An 11,969-nucleotide genomic window follows, 5' to 3' on the forward strand; every position below is an offset into this window, starting at 1 on the left:
GGAGAAAATAAAAAATTTAAATAAAAAATGGAAAAGTGGTGTGTGCATATGCAATCACCCCCTTTGCTTATAAGCCCCTAAATAAGATCTGGTGCAACAAATTACCTTCAGAAGTCACATAATTAGTTAAAAAAAAGTCCACCTGTAAGTAATGGAAGTGTCAGATGATCTCAGTATATATACATGTTCTCAAAGGCCCCTGAGTCTGCAACACCACGTAGCAAGGGGCACCACCAAGCAAGTAGCATCGTGAAGACTGAGGTGTTCTCCAAACAGGTCAGGGACAAAGTTGTGGAGATCAGTACAGATCAGGGTTGGGTTATAAAAAAATATCTGAAACTTTGAACATCTCACAAAGCACCATAAATCAGTTATTAAGAAATGGAAAGAATATGGCACCACAACAAACCTGCCAAGAGATGGCTGCCCACCAAAACCCACAGACAAGGCAAGGTGGGCATTATTCAGAGAGGCAACAAAAAGACCAAAGATAACGCTGAAGGAGCTGCAAAGTTCCACAGCTGAGATTGAGGTATCTGTCCATAGGATCACCTTAAGATGTACATTCCACAGAGCTGGGCTTTACAAGAGAGGCCAGAAAAAGAAAAAAATAAGCAAACACATTTCCTTATCCATTATAGTAAATTTGGGTTTGGAAAGTTATGGTACCATGGTGCTGAATACAGAGACCAGAGACTACAATTTTGTTAATCATGATCAAACCATGTGGAACCAAATTGTAACTTCTACATCAGTGGCATAACTACAGGGGTCGCAGGGGCCCAGGGCGACCCCTTGCTCCTGTCTCCTCATACTGATTCAAAATAGTTTAGAAAAGGCCCTTCGACCTGGACCGCATTGGAACATCTCCGGGTCACGTTACCCCGTTGAGAAACTAAGGTGCGCTGAGAGCAGCTGGACAGCAAGCTGCAGGAGCGGTAAGCGTTAAGCGGGGGCGGGCAGGAGGGGGAGTATGTATGTATGTTTATATTTATGTATGTATATGAGCATGGATATGTAATTGTATGTGAGCATGGATGTGTAGGTGGGGTGAGATGGAGTGTGTGTTAGTGAGCATAAGTAAGTGTGTAATTTGTGTATGTGGGGTTACATATGTGTGCCAGAGTGTATGTTGGAAGGGGGGGGAAAGGGGCAAATAGAGCACAGACAAGTTTTTGGGCGGCAATGGTGGCACAGACCAGCTGTTTGGGGCAACGATGGCACATACGAGCTGCTTGGGGCACTGACAAGCTGTTTGGGGGTAAGGTGGAGTTCACAAACTGTTTAGGGAAAAGTGGCACTGTAGGACATGTTGTTTAGTGAAGTTGTGTGGGGGGGGGCAATTGTTGCACCAGTGCCCTGTGGATTCTAGTTACTCCCCTGTAACATTACATTATCAGGCAAGGTACAGACCATGGAAGCTGTAATGAAGAGGCCTATGCGAGTATTTCGAACTGGGAATTCCTTTTCTATGCTTGGAACATAGAAAAACTGCTTTACATGCGCCTCTTTGGGACAAAAACTATGTCCTGTATTAAAAAAGGTATGATTGCTTCTTATTCAGTGCTGTAAAACTATTTGTATTGTAAAACTATTAATAAAATAAAGTGTAACTTGTGAGGTCACTCATTATATTTACCTTTCACACTCTTAGCTGTCAGGAATATGATTTTGAAATTTTCTTACATACCGTATTACCAGTTGTAATTAAAAATTTATTTAAAATGGATGCGCTGCGGATTCACGTTAAGCTGCATAGACATCAGTGCGGCCCAAGTGCTGCTCGACGGGCTCCCAGACCAGAGAATTCTGCATGTGAGTTAAGTTGCTGCGGAAGGGTGAATGGATTAATGAGTGAGTGAATTAATGAACATATAAGTGTTTAGGGGCAGGCTGGTAAGGGGGCAGAGGTGGCATAGGCAGGCTGCTTAAGGGGAACAGGTGGCACAGGCAGGCTGTTTTAGGGGCAGAGGTGAGACAGGCAGGTTGCTTGGGGGGCACCGACAAGCTGCTTGGGGGCACTGACAAGCTGCTTGGGGGCAAACATGGGGCTATGGGACATGTTGCTTGTGAAGTTGGGGTGCCGTGGGGCCCTGTGGTTTCTAGATATGCCCCCGGTGTGGCGTGTGGACACATGAGCTTGACCACACAATAAAATATATAGGTCTACTTTATTCTCAGTCCGGCCCTGGAGACTAGGTCTCTTCTTCAAGTATATCATACTTTATATTTTATGTGCCTAAATATATATATATATATATATATATATATATATATATTTGTAATGTCCCTAATGTGTTTATTGTGTCTCTGCATTATTAATTACGACAGAATAGTTAAAAAAAAATTGTTAAAAAGACATATGGTCCCTATAATACAGCTGTATGAATCCATAGAAACACTATGAAACAGATTGCAGTGCAGCCTCAGCCTAACCAACTCACAGAATTCTGTGACATTACTGTCACCTGATGCTGAAGGACTTCAGCCATTTTCTTTACTAAATCCATGTGCTAAGGAAGTGACAAAGATGGAGAGATAAGGAATAGCCCTAAAAATCAAAAAGGTGAATGCAAAGGATCACGAAAGGAACAGGATGAGAATATCTATTTCGTTGGAGAGGCTTTCCTTCCATACTGTACTTGGAGAGGGCTCCTATGGAAAGGTATGTAAGGATTACTCACTTCTAAAATGAAATATCTTCATGTGATTTATACATGTGATATCTGTCCTCATATTGTTAATGTTCTGGTGATGAGGCTCACACTGTCTACTTACACTGTGAAGGTGTTTGAAGTCAGGACATTACATACATGGCCTACTGAGGATGTTTATAGACTTCATTAGTCACATAAGATATATATTAAATACATTTATATTCATTAAAAGTATTCATTTATTTACTGTTGAATTTTCTCCGTTACTACTAAGTCTGCTCCATGACCTAACAATCTTATGCAGATGAACATTCTGAAAAATACAGCGGAAACTATACTTATAATGTACATGGAGTCTGTATAATAAGTGACAGTGGTCATTAGACCAATATTAAATAATTGTCCCATGATCACTTTCATACATAATCCCATGTTTTTCTTTCCAGTTTTACTATCACAAGAATTCTCCCTGTTCTACTTGACAATATTTCTTCTTGGTGTGTTTTTTAGAATTAATTTGCTCAGCTGCAATATTAATATTAATAATAATGGGGGGGGACTTTTTTTGTATGTATTTATTTGTAATGTTAATGTCTGTCCTTTATTTTTTTTTGTATTTGCATCATCTTTTTTTTGGTTTATTTAATTAAAAAAAGTTTCTGTATAGAATAAAGCCGTGCGGTCCATCCAGTCTGCCTGTTTTTTGGCTTTATGCCTGCTCCATGCATCTTTAAATCCTCTAAGCGTCTTCTGGGAGGCTATTCCGCCTATATACCACTCTCTCAGTAAAGTAAAGTCTTTATGTTACATGTAAGTCTCTGACTCTCTAGTTTTAGATTATGACCTCTTCTGATAACATTTTTCCACTGAACATTTCCCTCCTGTAATTTGCTAAATCTCTTTGCATATTTAAATATTTTGATCACATCTCCTCTCTGTCCTTTCGATTCAGAATAGCCATATTCCTATTGCCTATCCCATTTGTCTTAATTCCCTCCGTATTACTCCTTACTGTAGGAAACCACACTGTATAACAAATTACTACAATATCAAATTAACTTGCAAGCACAACACGTGACGTAAAACGCTTTTTAGTAGTAACTAATTATATAGAGGATTGTGATCTACAAATCATATGGAATAATGGTGTGGAGTTGCACGGTGGTAACTGTAGAAAGAGAAAATGAGCGAATTTTGTAGAATGATACCATCTTTTCTTCAGGCAGATTACACCTAGATAGTCTCAAAAGCACATTACAAACTTTGCTCTTTCATATGGAACAATCTCAGCTTCTAATACATCTAAAAGTATAGCAGGTATCATCTTGAATTTTATATACTGCAAAAGTAATAAAAGTTAATTTGGATTTGTCTATTTGTCGCCACGTGTAGCCACCATTACAAGGCATTTTGGCACTTGTTGGTGAGATAAAGTGGGAGGGACTGTGTGTAGGGGGGGTAAATGTCAATCACTGATAGGTAGAAGTAGCCAAAAAACAGAGGGTGGTCTCCTTGATGGTTATGGCTGTGATTGATGGGTCCAACAAGCTGTGGGAGTTTTTGCTTATGGTTTTCACTCTGGCCAATCAGTATGTACAGGGGGAGGGACAAGAATTAGATATATAAGTGTGCTGCCATTTTAGTCACTTGTCAGTAGTGATGGGAAGTTCGGATCATTAAAGTGAATCGGATCATTTCGATTCGTTCACTGAAATGATCCGATTCATGATCCGGATCTTCGGATCACTCAGTGTGTCTGCACGGAGTTACTGTTTTCCAGTAACTCCGTGCAGGCACACTAACGATTGGCCCCGCCCCTTTCATTATGAATCCTCCCCCCTGCCTCCAGTGATGTCAATGAAGGCAGAGAGTCGTTCAAAGATTCGGATCTTACAGGGATCCGAATCTTACAGTGATCCGGATCACTGTAAGATCCGGATCATTGTAAGATCCGGATCATTGTAAGATCCGGATCATTGTAAGATCCGGATCATTGTAAGATCCGGATCTTTGAACGACTCTCTGCCTTCATTGGCATTGTAATCATTCAGAGAATGTCACCATACTGTTATAAATAAATACATTAATAATCACTGCCCCCAGGATTTACATTCCCCTTTACCTGCAACTGCACCTTAAACTAACTTTATTAAATTAATTAAATTAACCCTCACCATTAAATTAACCCTAAACACCCCATCAACCATGACTGCCCTAAAATTAACCCTTAACACCCCATCAACCATGACTGCCCCTAAAATTAACCCTTAACACCCTATTAACCATAACTGCCCCCAAATTAACCCTAAACACCCCATTAAGCATAACTGCCCCTAAATTAACCCTAAACACCCCGTTAAGCATAACTGCCCCCAAATTAACCCTAAACACCCCATTAAGCATAACTGCCCCTAAATTAACTCTAAACACCCCATTAACCATTACGACCCCTGAAATTAACCCTAAACACCCCATCAACCCTAAATTTACCCCTGCCTCCAATATGCGGACACATATTAGATTACTTTACAACACATTGTGTGTAATGCAGATAAACAAATAATCCTGATAGTGAAATGGCTAACTGCCCTACCCCACCCCAGATTTTCCCATACAGTGTTGTAAATAATGACACATTTACGAACCGGGTTTGGTTTTTAAAAAACAATGTTTTAATAAAACAGGATCAAACGTATTTTAAAGAACTGCAAACATTAAATATAAAAAGGAAAAAAATGCACGTATTTTTTTTTACAAACAAGGGAGGTCAATAAAACATAAACAGAAAAAAGTGCTATATAAATGAAACAAATTGATCATTTATTCCTTTCTATGATGATTTGTCTGCAGGAGAGGTGATGTTTGCATTGAGAAATACTAGCTGTCTAACTTTGTTTGGACTCAGCCTGTTTCTCCTTTCTGAAATGATCTGGCCAGCTTTTGAAAACATTCTCTCTGCAGGCACAGACGTAGCCACTATGCAAAGTCTCTTTTTCATGACAACTGTTAGTCCTTCATAGATCGTCTGCCTTGATTTCCACCAGGCCAGTGGGTCTTCAGTCCTTGGAATCAGGGACTCTGCAAGATACCCTCTCATTTCTGACATTGCAGAAGATGTGGGGTTGCAGGAGGTTACTGTCTCTGCCACTCTCTCATCAAAGTCCTCCCAGAAAGAAGCAGTTTGTGTAGATCGAGGATTGTCTGGGGGGTCCACAAGGCCAGCTTGAGGTTGCGTGCTGGACCCAACTCTTGCTGCAGCTGTAGTTATGTTTTTGGCTGCTTCATCTGCGGCTGCTGCTTCATAGAATGCCCTTTGCTTAAACCTAGGGTCCAGCACAGTTGCCTCCGCAAACAGACGAAAGTGTTCAATTTGATGAAAGCGGTTTTGCATTTCTTCTTTCAGCGCGTTAAACATTTCAATAACAGGGCCATGTTTGGACACAGCACTCTGTAAACGCTGAATTACTTTTTGCAGTCCCCTTGCCATCAAAATGATCTTTGATGCAGTCACATATCTGTTATAATGAGAAAGAGAGGATATAACTTACTAAATGCATACAATCAGACCTATAAGGATAAATGAAAAATTAGGGTTTATGGTTTAAACTATGACAAAATAATCATTGTTGCAACAGGTTAAATAGTTATATAGTATATTACATTCATACATACCTGTCTGCGCTGACTTCTACAGTAACCTCTTCAAAGGGCTTCAGCATTTCACAGGCATCCTTTATTATGTCCCACTCATTAAGAGTCAGGGTTGGAAGGCTAGGGTTGACCAAAGCAAGAGTGGCAATGATTGCTTCTTTCTGCTCCCCAAATCTTTGAAGCATATAATAAGTGGAATTCCACCTTGTCACCACATCTTGTTTGAGTCGCAGCTCTCCAAGGCCCATCTGTTTTTGAGTTGCTTTAAGTCTTTCAGTTGCAACTGTGCTTCTGTTAACATATTCAACAATATTCTTCACCTTAGAAATTGTCTCTTGAATTGTTTTTAAGCTTCCCCTAACAATGAGGTTCAGTGTATGGGCAAAGCAAGCCACGTTCTTCCATCCAGCCTTCCGTATACTTGCTTTTATGTTGCTGGCATTATCAGACACACAAGCGACAACTTTGTTTAAGATACCCCACTCTTCCGCAATCCTTTTAAGTTCAGCTGCCAGGTTGTCAGCCGTGTGCCTGTCTGTAAAAGAAAAGCAGTCCAGAAGGGATGATGAAAGTTTAAAATCATCGTCAATATAATGGCACGTCACTGCCATAAAACTGGTTGTGGTACGTGATGTCCAGCAGTCAGTTGTCAGACACACAGCAGAGGCATTGCTTATTTTTACCATAAGCTCTGCCTTGATTTTGTCGTACAGCTGTGGCAGCAAAGTTCCAGATAGTGTCTTTCTGTTTGGCAAAGTGTATGTAGGATCAAGAACCCTCAAGAAACTCCTAAATCCTTTGTCATCTACTATTGAAAAAGGTTGCAGATCCAATGCAATCATCTTAGCCAACTCTTCATCAACTTTGCTCTGTCTCATTGGGCCAATTGGTGGTCTCACGTAACTGGTAATCTGGCTTTGCCTAGACCTTTGGGGAATGGTGCCACTTCCAGATGGGATGGATGCTTCAGCTGCATGGGTGCTGCTGAGAGTGCCGCCTGAGGTTGAGGTTGATGGTGATGATGTGGATCCTGATGGTTCCTCTTGTCTTACGTGGACAAGCATTGTAGTTGGATGCTTCGTTTCAAGATGTCGTTTATAATTAGAAGTTGATCCTCCTTGGCTTGAATAAATATTTTTACAGATTTTGCATTTAGCTTTTTGTGGACCAACCTCATCAAAATGAATCCATATATTGCTTCTTTTGCGTGAATCCATCCTTGCTAGTAAAGGTCACTTTCTTCTTTTGTCTAGGTCTATATTTGTTTGCCTTTGTGGTATTATGAGAAATGACAAAAGGGCAGGGCAGAGCTAGTGCAAACAAAAGTTAAAAAGATTTTCCTAAAAACAGCAATAATTAAATAATCTCTCCTTAGGGCGGGGCCTTCTTACCATTCAGTCACTATCTCTGACCTGTCCATGACCTGTCTTAATTTAGTGTTATCCCTTTACTGCACAATGGAAATTAAAATATGTTGGGGCACTACAAATAATCGAATAATATATATGTGCCTACGAATATTAACTGAGCTTTAGAATAGGGCATTTTTGTATATGCTTAATGCGGATACATTGAAAAATAAAATCATATACCACACAAGCATATAACTTTATATACTGCAGGTAAATGACCTAATAAAATGAATACTAAGCTGAATTACCCATTTATCTGGAGTACAAGCAATTAAATAATGCTTGTGTGGTATATCATTTTTTTAATGATAAGAAAATTTAAGTTTTACATTTTGGATCTGCAATAATCAATTACAAAAATGTCCCCTTCTTAAGCTCCTAGCTGCCACTTAACATTGAACTTCATTGGGGTTAACCCTTTATTGTAGCTGCATTAGGATAGGAATGTCACAATATGATTAGATTCATTTACTAAGTAAAAAAATACATTTATTGTATATGTATATTTAGTGTGTATATTTATATGTTTATGTTTAATTTATGGACTAGGCTGCCGGCAGGGGTGTCCAACCTGCGGCCCTCCAGCTGCTGCAGGACTACATCTCCCATACCCCTCAGCCAGCTCCTTAGCTGAAAGAGCATTATGGGAGATGTAGTCCTGCAGCAGCTGGAGGGCCGCAAGTTGGACACCTCTCACAGAGGAACTATGACTCAGATTCAGAGAGTCGTTCAGAGAATAATTCAAAGAATCTCACTGACACAATAGTTTTATAAATAAATACAGGGTTAATCTTCACTGCCCCCAGGATTTAGATTCCCTTAGTTTGCCCCCTTTACTTCTAACTGCACCTTCAGTTAACTTTATTAAATTAATCCTCACTCTAAAGACCCCATTAAGCATAACTGCCCCCAAATTAACCCTAAACACCCCATTAAGCATAACTGCCCCCAAATTAACCCTAAACACCCCATTAAGCATAACTGCCCCCAAATAAACACTAAAGACCCCATTAAGCATAACTGCCCCCAAATTAACACTAAAGACCCCTTTAAGCATAACTGCCCCCAAATTAACACTAAAGACCCCATTAAGCATAACTGCCCCCAAATTAACCCTAAACACCCCATTAAGCATAACTGCCCCCAAATTAACCCTAAACACCTCATTAAGCATAAATGCCCCTAAATTAACACTAAAAACCCCATTAAGCATAACTGCCCCCAAATTAACCCTAAACACCTCATTAAGCATAACTGCCCCTAAATTAACACTAAAGACCCATTAAGCATAACTGCCCCCAAATTAACCCTAAACACCTCATTAAGCATAACTGCCCCTAAATTAACACTAAAGACCCCATTAAGCATAACTGCCCCTAAATTATCCTTAAACACCCCATTAAGCATAACTGCCCCCAAATTAACACTAAAGACCCCATCAACCATACCAATTTATTAGGTAATTTATCTGGAGTACATGCAATTAATTTAGGGGCAGTTATGGTTAATGGAGTATTTAGGGTTAATTTCAGGGGCCGTTGTGGTTAATGGGGTCTTTAGGGTTAATTTCAGGGGCCGTTATGGTTAATGGGATCTTTACGGTTAATTTCAGGGGCAGTTATGGTTGATGGGGTATAAGGGTTAATTTTATGCTGATGATTGAGGGTTAATTTAATTAATTTAATAAAGTTAACTGTAGGTGCAGTTATAGGTAAAGGGGGGCAAACTCAGGGGAATCTAAATCCTGGGGGCAGTGTGAACATTATTAATGTATTTATTTATAAAAGTATGGTATCAGTGATTTTCTCTGAATGATTCGAATCTCTGTAAGATTCGGATCCTTGTAAGATCCGGATCCCTGTAAGATTCGAATCATTCGACTCTTCGGTTCATTCGACTCTTCGGTTCATTCGACTCTTCGGTTCATTCGACTCTTCGGTTCATTCGACTCTTCGGTTCATTCGACTCTTCGGTTCATTCGACTCTTCGGATCATTCGACTCTTTGAACGAATCTCTGACTCTATGAGTCATCGTTCCCGTGAGAATTAATGAGCTGTAACCTGACCCCAGAGTGCTCTGCAGATGACTCACAGCTCTAGGATCAGGTTACAGCTGCATGATGATTCACAGACTGAACCGCTACAAACGAATCGTTCAGTCTAGTGAACCGACTCATCCGGATCACTAAAAAGAACCGGATCAAATGAACGATTCGTTCATGATCCGGACATCACTACTTGTCAGTAGCAGCAGTTGCAGCCATGCCAGAGGTGGAGAGTGGGACTTGACTTGGCACTGCATCCACTTCTGACTGAAATATTTCTCAATATGGATGGACGCAGCAGGCTGTATGGTGAGTGTTGAAGCTGGGAAGAAAGGGTATTTCTTTATTTTCCCCCATTACAGTTGTCCTTTAATATGTAGTTCCCCCTTTGTAGCTATAACTGTTTCCATTCTTCTGGGAAGGCTTTCCACAGAAGAGAGTTTCTGTGGGAATTGTTGCCCATTCCTCCTCTAGAGCGTTTGTGAGAACAGGCACTGATGTTAGACTAGAAGGCCTGGCTCACAATCTCTGTCTTTATGGGCCTTGCTTTGTGCAGTGGGGCACAGTCATGCTGGAATAGAAAAGGGCCTTCCCCAAACTGTTCCCACAAAGTTGGAAGCATAGCATTGTACAAAATGTCTTGGTATATTCCCTGTTGGTGTAATGTTCAGATATTCCAATACTTTTGTCCATATAATATACTGTGTATATATATATGTGTGTGTGTGTGTGCAACTCTGGAGTTTGATTGTTAAAACCAAAAGCTGTGGTTAGATGAAGCAATACATCACTGATTTCACTATGAAATAAAGGGCTGACTGTGACCAATTGCTCTTAGAAGACGGGTTGAGTTGGACCAACATCAGAGGTTAGCTCATGGGCATACCTGCCAACTTTATAAAAGAACTGACCATGACTTTTGGAATATTAATCCTTTTAATAGACTGGTATGAAGGTTCTATGTACTGACTCATTAAGTGTGCTACCCAAATTACTCTATACTGGGCCATTATTTAAAGATGCATAGTCACCTGTGTTCAAGCAGGCATATCAAGCATAACATACTGTCAACCATTAAATTACTGTAAAATAAGCAGTCAAATGGGTTTATTAACTAAAGAGAGAGCTGACAGGCGAGCTTGCAGATATTTTTGGTTTTACACACGGATCTTTATGCGCTCTTGAGGTTTCATTCCTTACACTATGCAAACATTTCCAAGGTTAATATTATTTCTACTTTATAATGATTCATTTTCTACAAGGGAAAATTACCAAACCTAATGTATATAGTTCAATGTTATGACACTAGGGTAAGGGGAGCGTCCAGCTTTTGGTTAACAACATCCCCTATGATTTTCCGCAAAGCCAAAATCCATACACGAACCACAAGCCAAGGGAGTTATGACCTAACAGCCATAGATGTGACTTTTTTTGTTCCTCTTATTTTAATAAATGGAAATGCAACAACAATTACTTTAACTATTAAATTGTACAAAATATTGTTCCATAGGTCAGTAATTAAATATTATAGTAGTATAACAACTTAATAAATATTACTCTTCAGGGACATGGGTGGATCATTGCTTTGGAGTTTACATCTTATGGTGTTTTTTTAGCTTTACCCTGGGTAAAGGTGTTAGATCACATTGGCAGGCGATAGTGTTGGGTGTAATAACGTGTTTGGGTATGTATTTTTATCATCAAACTTGATGCCTTGCGTATTTTCAGTTTGTTTCTTTGGTCTTACCAACGATTGATTTGTAACATGCAGGTTTCCATTTCTTCTGTCTGTTTCAGGTCCTATTGGCATCAGACCTAAGGAACAACAAATTGTTGGCTGGAAAAGTTGTCAAGAAGAGTTGGGACCATGTTGAGGGCCCAAAGAGAGAGCATTCTTGTGGAGTGGAGGGCCCTTGAGGTTGCAACTGGAAGTGTCGTCTTGACCCATGCATATGGCACCTTCCAAATCAAAGTATTAGACTGACGTAAATAGCCCTTTCTGTTATCAGAACAAGCAAACACTAGCCCATGGGTTTTAGATGCATTGTTACTCCGTTCAAAAACCATATCATGATATCTATAGCCCAGCAATTGCTAGAGTTTGGCAGGACTAGTTTAAGTATTGTATAATTCGTCTAACGTTTACAAAGATGTTAGCAGCAGAAAGTAATGTTAGGGAGATTTGTGTTGATTTTTACCTTTAC

At 39.9% G+C, this 11,969-nt stretch overlaps 1 protein-coding gene across 2 annotated transcripts in view; it reads left to right on the forward strand.

Moving 5' to 3' along the window:
* LONRF2 (LON peptidase N-terminal domain and ring finger 2) overlaps positions 1 to 11,763 on the forward strand; it is a 45,589-nt gene extending 33,826 nt beyond the window's left edge. For both annotated transcript variants that reach the window (XM_053455148.1, XM_053455149.1), the window contains exon 13: positions 11,563 to 11,763. In XM_053455148.1, coding sequence (XP_053311123.1) covers positions 11,563 to 11,639 — 77 coding nt within the window. In that variant the 3' untranslated portion in view covers positions 11,640 to 11,763. The remainder of the gene's footprint in view (positions 1 to 11,562) is intronic.
* Positions 11,764 to 11,969: the final 206 nt, after the last annotated feature.

Source organism: Spea bombifrons, chromosome 2 (genome assembly GCF_027358695.1).
Source record: "Spea bombifrons isolate aSpeBom1 chromosome 2, aSpeBom1.2.pri, whole genome shotgun sequence".
NCBI classification, from domain to species: domain Eukaryota; kingdom Metazoa; phylum Chordata; class Amphibia; order Anura; family Pelobatidae; genus Spea; species Spea bombifrons.